Consider the following 17999-nt stretch of genomic DNA (forward strand, 5'->3'; position numbering starts at 1 on the left):
TGTGTGTGTGTGTGTGTGTGTGTGTGTGTGTGTGTGTGTGTGTGTGTGTGTTATTGTTCATTGTTCAGTCTGTTGTGTGGCTGATGATGATTTTTATTTGTCAGAGAGGCAGAAAACATATTTTGGATAATAAACTGCATTTGGTAGCAAAATTGTTTCTTTTTGAATCAGCTTTAAAATAAATTCTTACATATAGCTCATTTTTAAGATTGTGACTCTTGGAGCTTACAGTGACTCTTGGAGCTTACAGTGACCCTCGCAGTTGACAAGCCTAACAACGTGTAAGGAGACGGTTGGCATTTAACCTAGTCACTGTCCTGGAAACCGGCTCCTAATGTGGGCTGTGTAGTTTATTCTTTCATAATTTATACAATAACCACATAGAACAAGTAATAATGATAATAAAAAAACTGTTTTCCAGATGCATCCATCCATCATCATATATGTTTTATTTTTGTATAAAGGAAAAAGTAAATAAAAATATGATGAAGGATGCATCCATCCATAATTAAGACTGGATGCCAGTTAAAGAGTACAACTGGGAACGGTTTACAGCTGGGCTGCCCTCTGTGTTCCAAATTCACCACCACACGTGCAAGGACCATGTGCAGACATCTGGAGTCCCACATCAAAAATGCAGTTTATTTCCAAGGTAAGCTGATGACAAGAGGAAATAAATGTGGGCCTCTTTTGATTAACAGCGTTGCATTTACCGTACATTTAAAGGTCAACAGTTTTACTTACTCTTACCAACTCTGATTTGGAGTCAGTCGATCAGCTTCAGAAGAAAGCTAGAGTTACTTTGAAAGAAACATGATTTTTAAATATTTATGCCATCGCATCACTGAGTAAAATCACAGCTGGACAGCTAAATTCCTAACTGTGATGTATGGCTGTCCCTTGCAGATACAAACATTTGCAGATGCAACCTGCCTTGCCGAGACACGGGTCATTACCACTGCCCGCACTGTGAGAAAACAATCATGCGCAAAGAGGATATGACATTACCCGTAACTGGATGTCGAAACACATGTGATACAGTGCCACCTTCGGCAGAAATCGGGGCACCATCGTCATCATCCTTTTTCACTCCCTGTGCTCCCCAGCAGAGGTCAGCGCAGCCTCCTTTGTAACCTTCCCACATCAGCTGGAGAGGACTCTGTAATGTCAGACCATTGTTGCACACTTGTTGACACTCCGCCATCCTGTCAGCCAAACTCGGCTCCCCCTCCAGACGCCTGTAAACCACCTGCCGAGGCGGCACAGTCTGAAGCCACAGAGCTGATCTCTTCACGTGTGATGTATTTAAAGTCAGTGAAGTGCCCTCACTGCGCCGTCGTTCTCTACAAAAAGAACTTATTGGTCCACATACAAAGAAAACATTAAAGCTGCATCTCATAGTAAAAGCAAAGGTGTTAGTAAAGCTTATGGCCTCTTTGACTTCCCGAAAGGCATTCATGTGTGACTTGGACGACTGAGCTGCCTCAAAACAACAGTGGATCATTGACAGTATGTGGAGAAAAACACAGTAGAAAATTTGCTGACACATATGTATTCCACACTGAATTGATTATATTTTGGTCTTTATATTATAATTTCTTGTTTAGAGGGAATTCAACATATTTTTTTGCACTTTATTAAATGAGCTTTGTTTGGTTCACAGTTCCATATGTGTTTAGGTCTCCTCTGCCTCCATGTAACCTCTTCTGATTGGTTGCCTATCACAAGCATAAGGCTTGAACAGCAGATGGATGGAGCTTCTTTGTGGCTGAGATGATCATATTTGGGATATCCACTCTCACTGGCATCATACAGATCCAAAAGTTTAGAAGATTGCCTGAAACTGAGTGTTCAAGTGAATTATTCAGTGGTCAAAGATCACAACATTTTGACAATACCTGAAATATTTATGTACCAAGTCTTATAAAATTTCACTTAAAAGGGAAACCAGGTTAAATGTGTCAATATTCAGAATAGAGAAAAAAAAATCTGGAAAGTTTTCAGCTTTACGTCTCAGGAACAGGTGGTCAAATTTTGAGAGTGTGTTGGTTTAGGCCGAGGCAGAAGTCCTAAAAAAACTAACTCTGTGGAGCAGAGCAGGCCCATGCATATCTTTGTAGTTGCAATCATGTATTTGCAGTTTCCCTTTCAAAGCAGGAGAGCCACAATACAAGGGGCATCAAGATGATCAGTATTTTATTTATTTTAAAGTGAGTGAGGGAATGAATTTGCAGTGTGTAGCATTTCTGTCAGAAATCGGTCCATAATGAACACAGGTGCAGTAATTGCACTCTGCAGTAAGCCACTTTCATTTAGTTTTTTTCTTCTTCTCTCATCTGAAATTTGACTGTTATTTTATGAAACCTTTATTAAATCTTTTTCAAACTGCCACAATTACTGGGACTTGGAACAATCGGAAGTTTCTAAGATGAATTTTTGAATCTTCCAGTATATAAGTCTGACTTTAATAAATGCCTATATTTCAGAGGCTATACTCCTTCACTTTTACTTGTCTAATAAAGTTGAATCGTTGATTCAACTCTTGCCAAAGTATCTGTACGTCTGCTAAAGTGACAAGTGTGTTTACTTGTGCCATTAATTATTTTTTGATATTAATAGTTCTTTATGTAATTCCCTCTGGGATTAATAAAGTGTTCTGATTCTGATTATTTACTGTTGGAACAGCAGCATCCTGTGGGTTGTGGATTATACGAGTCAGACATTTTTCTCAGCCACTTTCAGCTGTTTTTTTATTGCATGAAATAACCAATACAACATATGCACTCAATTTTTACAAAATTTTGCTAGAATTCAAGTTTATATTTATCTGCTTTTTATTATTTAAAATACGCCAACACTGGATTCATGCGATCCTGAGTCGGTGAAATGTTGAAAACGACTTCAACCAAGAGGTGGCGCCCTGCTACATCACACACCTTCAGTGGCTTCAGTTAAACTTTGCCCGGTGCTCAGCGAGGGTTCAATCTGTCGTCTTCAACCAAATAAAGGATCACATTGTGTAAGGATTAACTTTATTAACACCCACACAAAGATCCACTCCCTCACACAACCAGGAGGCTGTGTTTCCACACTCCTCTCGGAGGAAGACGCGCCCCCGGCTTCGCTGGAAGAGGGGAAGCCCTTCAGACGGACCACTTGATGGGATGCAGAGAGGAGAGAGGAGCTGCTGCCGTGGCTGTGCGTGATGTTCGAGTCGTCCATCAGGGTTTCAGCGCAACACGCCTGTAGCTGACATCGCAGGTAAGGTGATGTGTTCTAAATATGGACTGCGTGTTTGTGCTTCAAAACGCACCTTCACTTAACTTTTAGGAGGTGTTCCCGTGTTTGTTTGTTTGTTTTTTCAATTATAGCCACTTTGTTTTGGTCCGAGTCGTAGAATAATGCTTTTAATGTGTTTTTATGGTGAACAGTGGCCAGATTTAAGCACTGCAGGTGGTCACGGACTTATGTGACCCAGTGCTATCCAATCACATTCAGAAAGTCGACCATACACCAAAAAGTGTTTAGAATATTTAATTAGTTTGATTTTGGTAATTATTGAATTACATTTGAATATTTAACAGTACTGAGTTTGGAGAATTAAAATTTTACACAATAAGCCCCCAAATCACCCCCCCCACCACCCCCACCCCAGTGTGTGGTCAGCTGCAGCTCTAATTTAGCTCAGATATTTTCTGCTCAAATGAGGGAGAATGGAGACCGTTATTTCAGAGGAAGCTCTGCTCCCAGAGAGGATGTAGCAACTCACATTGCTGGTCAGTGAGATCATCCTTGTTCTCCAGATTTAAATCTTCTTAAAGGCGTAACTCAGAAGATCTGCAAAGGTCAGCAAGTGACTTATGTTTGTGTGTAGTGTCAGAATCCAAAGATCAGCTCATCAGCTAATGTTTGCACTGAATACTGGACATAGACTGACTGACACCTCAAACAAGGCATGTCAGTCAGATGCTGCTCAGCAGGGACCCTATAACCTTTTCACTGCCCCTGTTATCAGGGCGAGATGGGAGTTTGACATTTCAGACATGCAGTTATCTTAACGAGCGACTGCATGAACTTAGTTGCACATATACAAGAGCTGTCCAGACTTGGCTCCTGCTCGGGTGTGAACATTTGAACCAAAGTGTCCAACTCCAGGCAAATTATTTCCTTCACGCATTTTCCTTTTCCGTGTTCAGAGGGATGTTCCTGGGTCTTGATAGCCATCAGTTAGAACAAAGATTTCTCACAGGGCTGTGCAACATGCAAATGAAATGGTGCATATTATAAATAAACAGAGCACTATACAGGCTCTGTTCAAATGATGACATATGAACATCCACTGGTAGATCTTAAATTGGTGATTGCTGTCTTGCTGTCCGTATTTTTTGAGGATTTATCAATAAATGTCTGCTTTTTAATCCGGACCTAACGTGCTCTCTGTCTGTTTCTGTCATACATATACGATTAGAAGACTGGATTTTAATATTAAACATGAGCGGAGTGTTAAAAACTGATGTCAGAGTAAGTGTAAGTATTATGCCTGTGAGCCAAAAAGCTCAGTGTTTTTAAAGACAGTTTTTCCTGCTCTTGGCTCCGTATAATAATAATAATAATATAGTCATCCACCCAAACAATGATCTGGCTGTGAGGTCAGAAGCACCAACTGCCTGCTGTGAAACCTTCTGTTTGTGAAGAGCAGCCAATCAGAAGCAATTTGCCTTAAAGGCAATGATTTGTTTCAGAACCAAGGAGCTGTATCGAGCCTCGGTATAATAAAAAAAGAAAGAATTATAGAGAATGATAAGTCCCCTTTAATGACGCTTTACTCCATATATCAACTAATCAGCATCCCAGCACAAGTGAATGTCACATGTTCAGTACTCTGCAACAGATTTAGATGTTTAGTTTCCAGCAGGGAGACCTTCAAGTTCCCAGATTCGTCCTGAATAAATATGAGAAAATAAAAATATGGAGATGGAAGTGATCATATTTTATTCAGATTTTGTTCCTCTGAAGTGGAAACATGCCTGTTCGTCATCCCAGGAATGCTCGCGACAGAAGGAGCAAATGACTGATATAACTGTTTTCACCCCTCACTTTTAGTGTCTTTCAGCTCATCTTTTGTTTTCTGGCCAGCGTTGGTTCACTCTCACTGTTCTCCTGAGTGTTAAAAAGCTATGTAAACTGTCTGTGGACTGCTGGCTTCGCACCAAACTGCAGACACAAAGTTAGAAACCAGCTGGTGAACACACTGGAGCACGTAGCTGCTAAAGAGGACAGATATTTGTCTCAGGAGTTTGCACAAACCAAACCAAAACAAGAATGATGTAAATGACTTTACATTTATCAGGTGTCCAGAAACTCGTCTCCAGTGACTGTTGCTCTGTTGCCATACCAGCCATCACGTCCAATATGACAGCTAAAGCTAGACCAGTATATCAGTAGCCGAGTGCAGATGTATCTGTTGGAAAATTATTAAGAAGATATAACAGTGCAGCCACACTGGATCAGGTTTATTAAGGGATAGTACTTTATTGTTACAGAGAACATTAACAAGGTTAATTTACGGTTTTTCAACTGTAAAATGTGTCATTCGGTCTGGATCTTGGTCAAACATTTTTTTTTTATGTAGCAGATATCATTAAAAGATCCTGCAGTGCTGTATCGTTTCTAAGCTTCTAGTTCACATTAACAGCTTGGCTCTGCTGGGAAAAATCAGCTATTCCCTGTAAAGGATGTGTTTTAATCAAAGGCACTTCATGCTAATATTAAAGAATTTAGTTTTAGTCTAAAGTGACAATTAAAATACACAATTAAAGCTGTTATGCTCTCTATGAAGCTGTTTTCACTGTCAGAAGTGCAATAAGATCCCATTTAATACAGACTTTCCCTTTAACATATACAGCCTCCTTCATACCGACCATATCTCATCCTCCCTCATACTCATACTAGAAATGTTAGATCATCTCTACAAGCGGCAGATATCAGCTCAAGGCAGATTATTTCTCTCCACTGACGCTCACTTCCTGCATTTGTTCAGGAGCCTCGCTGCTGTGCTGATATTTTAAGTCAAGGTTGAAAAAAAGCCATTTGTGCCTCTTTTATGTCCAGGAGAACATTTGGTTTTACAGAGGAGCACACTCACGATCTGGAAGAGTCTGAGAAAATTATTAAAAACGCTACACTTGAGTAAACCAGGAATTATATACATGTCTGGTTGGTTCTGGTCTGGGAATTGTGTTGTCCAACTCCAGGATGTTGGCAGTAGAGCCTCTGAGACTGCACGATTCAAGGCAAGCCTCTTTAGCTGGGACACATCCCACTGACACATCAAAGGCCCGTTCAAGGCCTTAGCCCCCCTTTTTATTTCTACCAGAATGTATTTAATCATTTAGAAAAGTATGATAAATGGAACCAGTAAACAAAACAATCAAAATTATTTAGAACACATTCACACAGAATATTCCCAGTCAGAACACGGTTATCCATATTTGAAAAGAGAAAATGAAAAGAGGAACAAACGGGCAAACACAGCAACCTGTTCATGAGCAGTTTTAATGATTTGCATTTCGCTGCTTGGGAGCGCACTGCTATCAGGGAGTGCTGTCGCTATATAGAGTGGGTTCAATATATAACCCGTTTTGATATAAGACATCAAAATAGTGAAAATACATTGAGCTTTCTGAGACTTGAAGATTTGTGTCTTGTTTTCCCCAAACAAAGGTCCAAAATCCAGAGAACAGCTTAGAAGAAAAGCAAATGTTCTTCTTTTAGAACAGGGGTCCCCAATCCCAGTCCACGCGGGCCGGTGTCCCTGCAGGTTTTAGATGTGTCCTTGATCCATCACAGCTGATTTAAATGGATAGATTACCTTCTCAACATGTCTTGAAGTTCTCCAGAGGCCTGGTAATGAACTAATCATGTGATTCAGGTGTGTTGACCCAGGGTGAGATCTAAAACCTGCAGGGACACCGGCCCTTGTGGACTGGGATTGGGGACCCCTGTTTTAGAAGGTTTCAGATAAATTCTCTATCACTTGTTTAATTCTGGCATCTGGAGTTTGGCTGAGATTAGGAATCTCTTTGGTGAGAGTGTCCTGAGCCGAGATAGGCGGGGTAGGAGAAACCAGGGATCCAAAGTAAGTAAAGTTTATTTCTGTAGCACATTTCACAGGCATAAAAGTCACAAAGCACGTACAAGAATTAACACACAATTAATATAAGACGAGAACCATGTTAAATGAAAACAAAACAAATTTAAAAGCCTGATTAAACAGAAAAGTTTCAGTCAGCTAAACAGAGTTGGAGCCGTAATCTGTTCCAGAGCCTTGGAGTCACAGACTGCAAGGCCCTAACCCCCTGGTCTTGTACAAGGAACAACTAATAGATTTTGAGCTTGTGAGCAAAGAGCAACAATAAGTTGAGATAAAAGTCACGGGGAGAACATGCACACTCTACCCAGAAGGTCCCTGCTTAGGTTTAAACCCAGGAAGAAACAGTAACTAGTTGCCAGTTGTTACCATGTGACTTTTAGTTGTGTGAAGGTTATTTGGGATAAGCCCGTCCCTACCTTAAGTTGGTTTCAAATGTTGGTTGCCATGGTTACATGAGGTCTACAGGCAGACCGCGGTGGGTCTTGCTTTTTTGTTTGATAATTTATCGCATTCCTTTTTTTGGCGGGCGAAACAAACACAGTCTCCGTCCCGGCTGGTGTCATCCTGCCCGCTTCACATGTAAGTCATTTGGAAAAGAAAGGCCTTGTTTATGCCGACCACATGCGCTTTCATGTTCAGGCGGCGTCACAGTACACATGTGAGTTTTAGGAAGTGACCAGCAATTAGTTTATTTGTGTCTCCAAGTGCAGGTTTTCCAAAATATTGTCGTGTCACGTTCTCCCAGCCAGACACACGGCAGGGATGAAACCTGAGTTTAAAGTAATTACGATGGAGTGAAATTACAGTGAAATAAGACATTTTGGGTACCATCCTCTGAGTCATCTTCGTTTTTTACTATACGTGCTGTGAAATTGTTTATTCCCGTACATTTTCAAAATGAACCTGTCCAGACGCTACAAAACAAAGTTTATATTTATGGATAAAAATAGCACATTTGTATTTTGCTGTTGAAGTTAAGTCCAGTTTGTGCCCTACACAGACATTAAGAGCATATATTCACTGAGCTAACCATTTGTTTTTCCAAAACTAAATTAACCAGCAAAGTTTAAATGCACCAGAAGGTCATTTAAAAGCACTTACTGTTGTTCTGAAGAATCCCCACAGACTCTTCTACATCTGGAAGTAAAAATATTAAGCTCGCTGATTGCACAGACAGATTTTTCGCTCCAAGAAATGTTGTAAACAGGTTCTAAATCTCATTTATCTTCATTGGAGGGCATATTTTTATCCCGGTGGTCCAAAGAGTCACTGAGGATTCTGGAAAAACCATCACAGCAACAATATGTGGGCTTTTCAAGCCCCAAATTTAACAGAAAGAACACAAACTGGGAATAGCTAAAATCTGCTATGGATGCTATTTATATTTATCTGCATGGTTTATATAAACTCTGTATGGTACAAGTTACAGGTACAGTTACTGTGAATCAAAGCTGCCTTGAGCAAGTGCAGCTCATGTCCACAGAGTTCATGCTCACAAACTGCTGCTTTTATTAATCTGTTATTTATTTGTCACCAAGTAGTCTTTTCAGTTTATTTACTTAAGAAGTGTGCATGTGCCCCCGTCGAGTGCACACACACACATGCTCGGCCCCAACTTCCACAAATAGACTCAGAATCTGTGGGAAACCCTGCTGCATTTTTGTGACCATAATGAACAAAAATTCAGGCTTAAACTGAACTATTAAGAACTACTGTATTTACCTTACAAAGTAAATTATTACAAGCAGGTTTACACAAACACACAGTTAAATCAACTTCAACCATAAACACCAAAATGCTGGAGGTTGTTTCAAAGAGCAAGTTTATTGACATGTTGGCATTAAAGTGAGACATAGATCCAGATTTAAGGGGGTCTAAGTCTGTGTAGATAACCTTCTTCTCAGATTAGAGTCCGGTTTTTCACTCCACTCATGCATGTGTAACTCCCATCTGCCAGTTAAGAGATTACTTTCATGTGAGAGTCATAGAAGCATCTGTTTCCTCTCTCACAGCTAGCAACTGATCCCCAGTGATTCGCGTCACCATGCCAACTCCTGCGATCCTCACAGCAACCTGGAGGAGGAGCTGCTAGGTTTACAACTATAATTCCAGCTCTGTTAGCCAACATAAAGTGGATCCCTTCCTAGAGACAAGGAAGCAGGTAGGGTGGAGTAACAGACAGAGCACCAATATGTAGTGATGAAGTCATGTTTTCTGTGCTGGGTTTAACAGTCTTTTCTGTTTCAGAGATGGTTTTCCAGTGGAGTCTCCGGCTGATTTTCATATTGCTAGTGAAGACAGGACTTGCTGTTGGATGTGTTTGTCCAGGAGCCACCATTATGTCCCAGTTTCCCTCCAAGGTTCCTGCTGATGTGTGTTGCCTGAACTACTCTGGATCTGCTTTCACCCGTGTGGACTGGTCTGTGTTTACCAATGAAACAAACGTAGTGACACTGGATCTCTCCAACTGTAATATCAGCTCTCTCGATATCAGTGGCGAAGAAGCTTCTGGGGCCTCTGCATTGCAGAAGGTCTTTTTGAGTCATAATAGACTAAAAATGTTACCAAGTGGGTTTCTGGGGAGACAGCCTAGTCTGAAGGAGCTGGATCTGGCTGGGAACTTACTTCAGGAGCTTCCTGGGGACTTTCTAAAGGACTCCAACAACCTCCAGAAGTTGTTTCTACAAGAAAACCAGCTAAATTTCCTCCCTAGCTCTATATTGGACAATCCGAGGCTTCAAAAGTTGGAGCTGGATGGGAACCGCTGGGACTGCTCTTGCTTGTTGGTGGAAGGCCTGGAGGCAAGAAGGGAGGCTAATCGCACCATCAAACTGCAGGATCTGCTTTGGAACATGACCTGCTTCTCTCCCTGGCACCTGGCCGGCAGGACTGTGTTGTCGGTGAAGGTTACCGATGCGTGTCGGCCAGTCGGCCTCACAGCGCTCTTCATTGTCCTTCCCCTCCTTGTCCTGTCCACCTTGCTACTCTGCTGGTGCTGTGGGAGGACGAGGAAGAAAAAAGAAGTGCCTACTTTCAGCAGCTCAAAAAAGAGGCCTCACAGTTCCAGCTCCAACGGTCAGAAGCATCGCAGCAAACAGCAGCCTTCAGCGACTGAGCAGGGTAAAGCTGGAGAGGGGATCCTGAAGAACCAGCTGCTGCTTCGCCCAGCATCCGCCCTCCTGGGCAGCACCAGGGACATCTATGAAGAAGTGGAGATCAAGCTGGGCTCAGTAGAGTCTCTTCCCCGAGTCACCTCGTGCCGCTCCAGCTCCACAGAGGAGAGGCAAGGCTCCCAGGAGCCTGATGGGGCCAATAATACAGAGCTGGACACGGTGAGTGTCACAGAAGTGATGAAAGACTCAGCTGACAGGGAGAAAGCTTACATGACTCAGTCAACCGAGTACTACAACCTGGTGCCAGGTATCGAACTGGAGGACTCGGACCATGGCGAGTACGAGAATGTGGCGACATCATCTTCCACCAAAGAATAGATCAGCATTACAGGAAATGCTTTAAAAAATCTTTATTAGAATATTTGTGGCATTCACATGGTGCCTTCAAACCAACTTCCTGCATGATGAGGTCTTAAGATATTCCTGCCAAAGTTACTACAGGTTTCTGTCCTTCTTTGTGTTTTTGTCTGTCTTCTTTTTTATTTCATCAGAGCAGAACCACCTAGTCTCAGTTGGTTTGGCAACTGATCCACTTGATTCTCTCAAATCTCTGAAAAGAGTTTTCCTTAAAATAGTCATATACTTGTGTCATAACACACAGAAAGTTTCTAGAAGTTAGCCTCCCATAGCATAAAGATACAGCAGGGCCTGCTCTGTCTGTACTGCCCTATCTGATAAATGCACAAACTAAAGTTAAGCAGAAACAACACTGTAGCTCAATAAATGACAAATCTGTCATGGCTTCGATGCATGCTCACGCCATGGTATTTTAGAAGTTTTTTATTTCTGCTTCTGTGTCTGGAATAAATAAAGTTACGTTTTTAAGTTTAAAAGCCTGGAAATACCAAGATTTCTGTAATTAGTTTTGGAGGTTTGGTAACAGTTTTACATCTAACAGGGAAGCGCTAACATGAAGATGCTAATGCTAGTCCAAAGCTTATTTAGAAATAAATTCATACATGTATTAGTGTCAGTGATCAGAGGCAGAAATACATGTTGTTGTTTTTTACAGTGGACATGTCGACTTGTCATAGGTGGAAAAGCACAGCATTGATAACAGTGCAGTTTAAATTAGCAGTGAAGGACTTCCTGTAAGTCAAATGCAGCCAACACTGATGCGCCTGTTCTTAACCCACAGAAAAACATCTACTTTACACTAATTTGGTTTCTTTCAAAACCAGCACTGCTGTGTTGGCTTGCTTTGAGGCATAAATTTGGGTAACTAAATGTATACAAATTTAATGTTTTCAGTATTCTGGTTTGACTGGGCCTTTTTAAGGTGCTAGTATGTTGATGTCTAACCTGGGCAAAGCCAGATAGCTGTTTGCCCTTCTTTGAAAGAAGACCTGTTATGTTGGTCAGCTCTTCTATGTCTGAAACAAGACTTTTTTATCTCCCTTTAAGCCAAGTTTCTTCTGATTGGCTGCCCTGTAGAAGGAGCAGATTTGAACAGCAGGTGAGTGAGGCTTTTGTGCTCGCAGCTATAGCTGTGTGCTTAGACCATATTACGATTACCCACTCTATATGACATTTATACAGCACCTAGAGGAGAAACAAAAGAGAAAAACAAATGCTAAAAGCAGAATGAAGCCTGGGTTTTTGGCTCGCAGGCTTTATACACACAATTTAGACCTTTGGCTTTTACTACAAGCATCCAACATAGAGTACCTTACAAATTTCTTAGACCACCTGTCAAAAAACTAAGAAAACACAAATATTTCAGAAATATTTCAAAGACTTGTTTACAACTGAAATGACTGAATTCACTGAGCTAGATTTTTCATTCTTGAATTTCAGATAGTATACTGGACTTCAGTGAGAGGCCAGAAATGAATCAAACATAACATTCAAACATGAAAACTAAATTTTCTGGTCAGGAATGCAAGTAAAAAACTTTTATGCTCCTTCGTAAAACGTCTTATATTCTAGCATAAAAAATAACATTAAGTTAAATTATATCTAGTGATAATCAGGTGGATATACTACATTTGAGATCTCAGTCCAGAAGCCCTTAGTCCTAGGAAGAACAATGCTCCTTTACCTCTGTCTCCATACTTAACACACAGATCAGGGAGCTTTATCAGTCTATAACTGGGTAGAAAAATAAATGTATTTCCCCAAATTTCCAATTAGTGTGTAAAAACAACAACAGCCAAATCAAAACAATGCATTAACTAGTTACAGGGACAGTGTGGTCCAGCCTCCACAGTATCACAATGTGTGAGGAAGTGATTTAATCTGGAGCTTTTCCTGTGGGACCCGAGGAACGCAGTGACGGCTCAAAAGGGAGGCCTGATTTTCCTTTTTTCTTTTTTTTTTGCGCTTATGGAAAAACGCTGAAATAGATTTATTCTGTTTAATACTGAGTCGAGTGCAGTGTGTATTTAATGTCATTTTAAAGACAAGGAACGAGGATATATTTTTAACTGCTAAGTACAGCAGCCTTTTGTGTCTACTTTTTCTTTACCTCACACAACTGTCGTTGTTCCGGCCGTTCCTGTTCGACTTGTTGTACCGAACACAAGAGGATTCCTGATTAAGCTGCACAACCAGAAATATAGGTGCTGAACAATGACTAATCCCACCGCTATGTTCGTAGTTAATTTAGAGCTAAATGTAGAATGTAAAGCTAAGATGACAAATCTAATTTTATGTGTCTTTCATTGTTAAGGGAGGATAAAAGGACAGACAAGATGACGACGCTTGCTTTGCGTCACACACTGAAATGTGCAGAGAGTTTGAAAAAGGCCATGGCGGTTGGGCCTAAATGCTGGTTTAAGATACAAATCTAAGCAGTGCTTGTTCGGTAAAGTGGAGCTGAGACCTGCACGAAAGAAAACAGTGCTCAGCAGGGTTATTGTGACAATGTAGGACACTCGATCCTTATCAAAGATGTGGAAAACAGACGGATGTCTCGCTCTCACACTTGCTGGTTTCGCAGACTAATTGGTTTTTTTGTTCAGTGAAATACTGAGGGTGAAGCAAAGGGTGTGGAACTTCCTGCAATTGAAAAAAACTGATCTGTATTTTCCAGATGAGTTTTCACATATTTTCCGTTTAAGCTTTATATATCAACATTGTAAGGTTGCCAAGTGCTCTTCGGTCAAAAGACAAATGCAAAGACAGTTGATGCACAAAACAGCGTGTTAATGTAAAAGGGACATACAGCTACATGCCACTGATGTACAGTTCTGTGCATTTTAGATGTTATTCTCTGGTTATTATTTCAGTGCCTGTCAAGCTTTATATTTTTGTCATAGGTTTACATTGGCAGCAGTTATGTACTAGACTTTATTTCTGACTGAATAACCTGCTGACAAAATTTAATTTCACAATTTGTGAAATAGCCATGAAATGTGATCTGCTTATTTGTAAATATGGACACAATTTGCCTCATTTATCCTGTGATAGTCGTAAATGTAGTATTTTAACCCAATCCACAGTCTTTTCCTCCACAGTCTTTTCCTAAAACTAACCAAGTAGTTTCGGTACCTTCATCTGGCCAAACATGCAAAAATTATATACAAGTTAGCATATTGTTAGAGTTGGGTTGTACTCTGTTACATGAATGTCTTGTCTTTATCCCCACCACTAAAGACAAAACATTTCCTGGAGTCTAAGCTCTAGTCACACAGCCCTGGAGACTGGTTGGGGACCTAGCAAGAGGTTGCTAAGGAAAACATTTTCTTCCTGAATAGTTGGCAAGTGCTTCCTGGGTGTTGTTGGATAAAATTAATCAGACAGCGGTATATAGTGCTGCACCAAAAACCTCTGTGATTACTTTGATTGCCAACAGATTGCTGTGATTGCCTGTAGTTTGCATGGAGCATTCTAACTTGTCTGCAAACATTCGCCAACTCCTCACTAAGTGTTGTAGAACTGTGAAGAGTGCAACGCAAACTGGAAACTGAGACATTTTGCTTTCAAAGTGAAGTTTTGTGTGTTCAAGCCTGTTAGTTTCAGTCGTATGACACACTTTTTCCGTGAAGATGAACATTCTCCAGTTCCTATTTTACGTTACGCTTCTTCAATCTTCACTAACAACTGGTAGTTGGATAGCAAGGGTTTGCAGTGAAGTCTGTCTTCAATGCAAACTTTAGCAACCTGCTAGTAGCCAAAGCAATCACAAGGTTGTTTTTGGTACAGTTCCTAAGTCACCTAAGCCCATGTGACAGAGACTTTTGCTAAATTTCACCACATTTTAAAAGTTTAAATCAAATTCTATAATTTAGATTCAATTAATAAACATTTTTTTTAGGGGTTTTTTTTTTTTTTTACTTACTGTCGTTCTTATGTGTGTCCTTGTACATAAAAAAAAAACACATTTGTTTTGACTATTTTGCAAATTACATTGAAGCAACATTGAGATTCAAATGAATTTTAGCTAATAATAAACTTATTTCATGAACTGGTAAAAATAAAATATTGTCTATGGTTTATTAATATTAATTGAAATGACTAATGTAAAAAAAATCGTGTATGATGTATACAAAAATAAAAAGAGTGAGGCTAAGGCTACATATAAAGTTAGCAATAAGTAAACCTTACCTCGTATTACCTCATATATGAAACAGTGTGTTTTTAATTTAGAATGAATGAAGTAGTCTCTTATGATGTGGTCTCTCCAGTTTTGTTTTGTTTAGCCAAAGCTTGATATATGTAAATTAACTTTAGCTAAACCACACTGATAACATTCAGGATTAGCATTTAAAAACAGTAGAAAGCTACGGTGAATATACTATTAACCTTTTTTTTTTATTGTAACCTGTAAACCCACATTCTAAAGTTGTAAATTAATCATATATTTGGTTAATTTTCTTGCTAGTTAGCAAACATGCTAACTTTTAAAATTTTGGGAGAGGCATAAAAAAGCGCCAACTTTCAAACTTTACTACCTTAACTATACTTTTGACTGTATAAATACCTACAAGTCCAAAGGTTGACATGTTTCTAAAATTACATTCTAAATTACTGGACATTTGTGTGGTGCTATTGCTAAGTGTCAAATACATTTCAATAAGCACACTTTTTCTTTAGTGTTATGTTCCCCTGAGGGGTCTAGGCGGTGAGGGGGAAGTAACAAAAAGTGTCCGGGTCAGAAAAAGGAGACAAGAAGGCATGAGGGTTAATTAAAGAGTTTTATTAAAGTAGCTCAACTAAAAGAGACGGACAAGCTGCTATCACCATTTAAGAAAACAAACAAAACTCAGGCGTTGGTCAATACGTAAGCCAAAAAGAAAGAGCAGCTCACTAACTGCAAATACGGACATGAAGCTCACTAGCTGAAAACCACCAAAAACACAGCTCACTAGCTATAACCACACTAATGGCACTCTGGCCCAGAGCTCACCTTTCCCTGAGCTTAAATCTCCTTGATTACTGACGAGAGTCAGCTGCACAAAAGGGAAGTGTGGCACCTCAGGCAGAAGAGGTGGTGGGACACGCCCACACAGGCACCTTCAGGAGGAGGCCCTGCTAGGGCCGTAACATTTAGACTAAATATATTTGAATTTGACTAAATTTAGTCCTGCTGGGAAATTAAAATTGCCAAAATTAAATAATAGGATACATGGAATCCAAATATTTAAAAAAGTAATCAAACTTTATAACCCTCCTTCATTTTAACATAAACGAGCTTTGTTTGACAAACTGTTTGTTAGCCTAAAAAGCCTGTTAGACATCTTAGTTAATAGGCTATGTAGGCTAGTTTAATCTTAAGTCCGGACCAGCAAAATCATTGTATATGTTTTATTGTCTTTGAACAAAGATTTAAAAAAAAAAAGAAAAAAGAAAAATAATAAACTATCAATTCATAAAACAGTTGATAAACAGCCTGAGATGTCTTAAAAGTGTCGAATATAAGTCAAGGCTTGGGATTTTTTGTTGTTTGTTTGTTTTTTATAATTAGTCAGTCTACTGTCATTAAGAAAGGCTACTGTTGTAAAGGAAAGAAAAACAAACTACGTTGGCTTGTTTTTGTGGTGACAGGCTAAGTGTAATGTTGTTGTTTTTTCAGTAAAAATGCTGTAAAATTGACAATGAGTCAGATATCTGCCTGAGACAAAATTGTGTCCTGATTCTCTGTAATGTTAACACTTTGCAAATGCTGCAGACAGATTTTGTGCCATTAGCTACATATTTGACACCCCGTAACGTCTTCAGTATCACTGAATCATTACTAATCATTCAGATGTAAAATGGCAATACTGTATGTAATAAAAGCACTGATTTTTTTAACCACATTTATACAGGAAGATGCACTATGTTGATTGTGTATACACTTTAATATTGTTGACAGAGAAATAAAAGCTTGTCTTTAAGTATTTGTGTTCAGTATCTCTGAAAACAGACTCCTAATCTTTTTCTGTTCCCCTTTCTGCCCTGGCAATGACCCAGGCTGACCCCAGCTACCTGAAATCCCTCTTTTGAGCTCTAATTTCACTCACCGTGGGAAGTTGTAATTACAGCATTGGGTTACCAAAATGATCAGCATGGAAGTGCCATTCTCAGAGATCTTAGCCACAATCAGTAGCCAAAGGCAGGAAATGACTAGGCTGAAACAGTTGTCTGAGTATCCATGGATGCTAATCTGGGCGTGTGTTTCATCTATAGATCAAGATCACAGACGAACCATTGTGTGTCAGTTTGATACTCACGAGGGAAGCAAAGTAAAAAGCAAGACTTTTAAGATTTCTGGAACCAGAGAGTTTTGACATAAAATGCAAACAAAGTGTTAAATATGTCAGATGTTCCTTTGATTGTTTTCTGTCAATAAAGGAGCCTCTGGGTGTCTCTGTTTATGAAGTAAATACAGGCCTAAGGGCTGAGGCTCAGAGCCATGCTGCACATTACAATAATGCCACCTAGTGTCAGGAATTGAGATTTGTTCATTTTTAGCGTGGATATATATATATATTTTTAAATCTCCTAGTAAAACAAAAATCAGTGCAAATAAAAATGTAAACACTGTGAGACTCGGATTCAGGCTGGGAATGGGGAAGTCCACAGTGATTGCTGATCCAGGCTCCAGTGGAGGATACATGGCCTCATAAATGTCCACTCAGAGGTGAGCAAACAGAACCAGTGTCCAAAGCAGGGCTGGAAAAGAAGAGTCTGATTTACAGTGAGGAGCTGTAACTATGTGAAAAACAAACAAGTGAGCTAAGCACAGCAACCAGTTACAAAGGACGGAGACTGGAGGGATGGACACCTCTGACAGCTCTGATGTTTAGACTGCTGCTATCACAGTCACCAGTAAATAACACAGTCTACGCACCTAGCGGCCTCTGCTGAGCAATCAATCTGTATGCGCTCTGTTTGATTTTCTGTGGCAGGATGCTGAGATAGCAGGTCCAAAGTACTTATTTGTGTTACATCAGAAAAAGGCATGTCGACAGAAAAAGTGTGCAGTGCATTTTCACTTAAATATTGCTTTCTACTTTACATATGTAAGTAAACCTTATTTGAAAAGAAAAGGCACATACAGCAGTCAGAATAGTATTACATATAGCTTAAAACGCCACATTTTTTATTATGTGAGAACAAATGATTAAAAAACAACAGCAGATTTGTGCAATTGTGCAACAACATTTGCATGTTAAATTTTTGCATGTTAAAATTTAACATGCAAGTTTTTTAAAACGTAATTCAGCCTTACGGATAACTAGACGAAG

General features: G+C 39.8%; 1 protein-coding gene and 1 long non-coding RNA gene across 3 annotated transcripts in view; both read left to right on the plus strand.

The window, feature by feature from the left end:
- LOC102307624 overlaps positions 1-2743 on the plus strand; it is a 3476-nt gene extending 733 nt beyond the window's left edge. The window contains exons 2-3 of the long non-coding RNA XR_315951.3: positions 465-652; positions 907-2743. This is a non-coding gene — a long non-coding RNA (uncharacterized LOC102307624). The remainder of the gene's footprint in view (positions 1-464; positions 653-906) is intronic.
- Positions 2744-2928: 185 nt separating this feature from the next.
- Positions 2929-16096, plus strand: si:ch211-106k21.5. 2 transcript variants are annotated; one of them, XM_005924539.3, is made up of 3 exons: positions 2929-3261; positions 9166-9314; positions 9401-16096. In XM_005924539.3, exon 3 carries the CDS (start codon positions 9403-9405, stop codon positions 10642-10644), a length of 1242 nt encoding a protein of 413 aa, XP_005924601.1. In that variant the 5' UTR covers positions 2929-3261; positions 9166-9314; positions 9401-9402; the 3' UTR covers positions 10645-16096. The 2 variants fall into 2 exon arrangements, with proteins under 2 accessions (XP_005924601.1, XP_005924600.1); XM_005924538.3 differs by lacking the exon at positions 2929-3261 and adding an exon at positions 7021-7732.
- Positions 16097-17999: the final 1903 nt, after the last annotated feature.

The sequence above is a fragment of the Haplochromis burtoni genome, unplaced genomic scaffold (genome assembly GCF_018398535.1).
Source record: "Haplochromis burtoni strain Fernald_Lab_line unplaced genomic scaffold, NCSU_Asbu1 Contig_78, whole genome shotgun sequence".
Taxonomy (NCBI): Eukaryota; Metazoa; Chordata; class Actinopteri; order Cichliformes; family Cichlidae; genus Haplochromis; species Haplochromis burtoni.

What these genes read in the sequence shown, in the direction of transcription:
- si:ch211-106k21.5 (XM_005924539.3), top strand. Translation starts at nt 9,403, where the DNA reads ATGGTTTTCCAGTGGAGTCTCCGGCTGATTTTCATATTGCTAGTGAAG.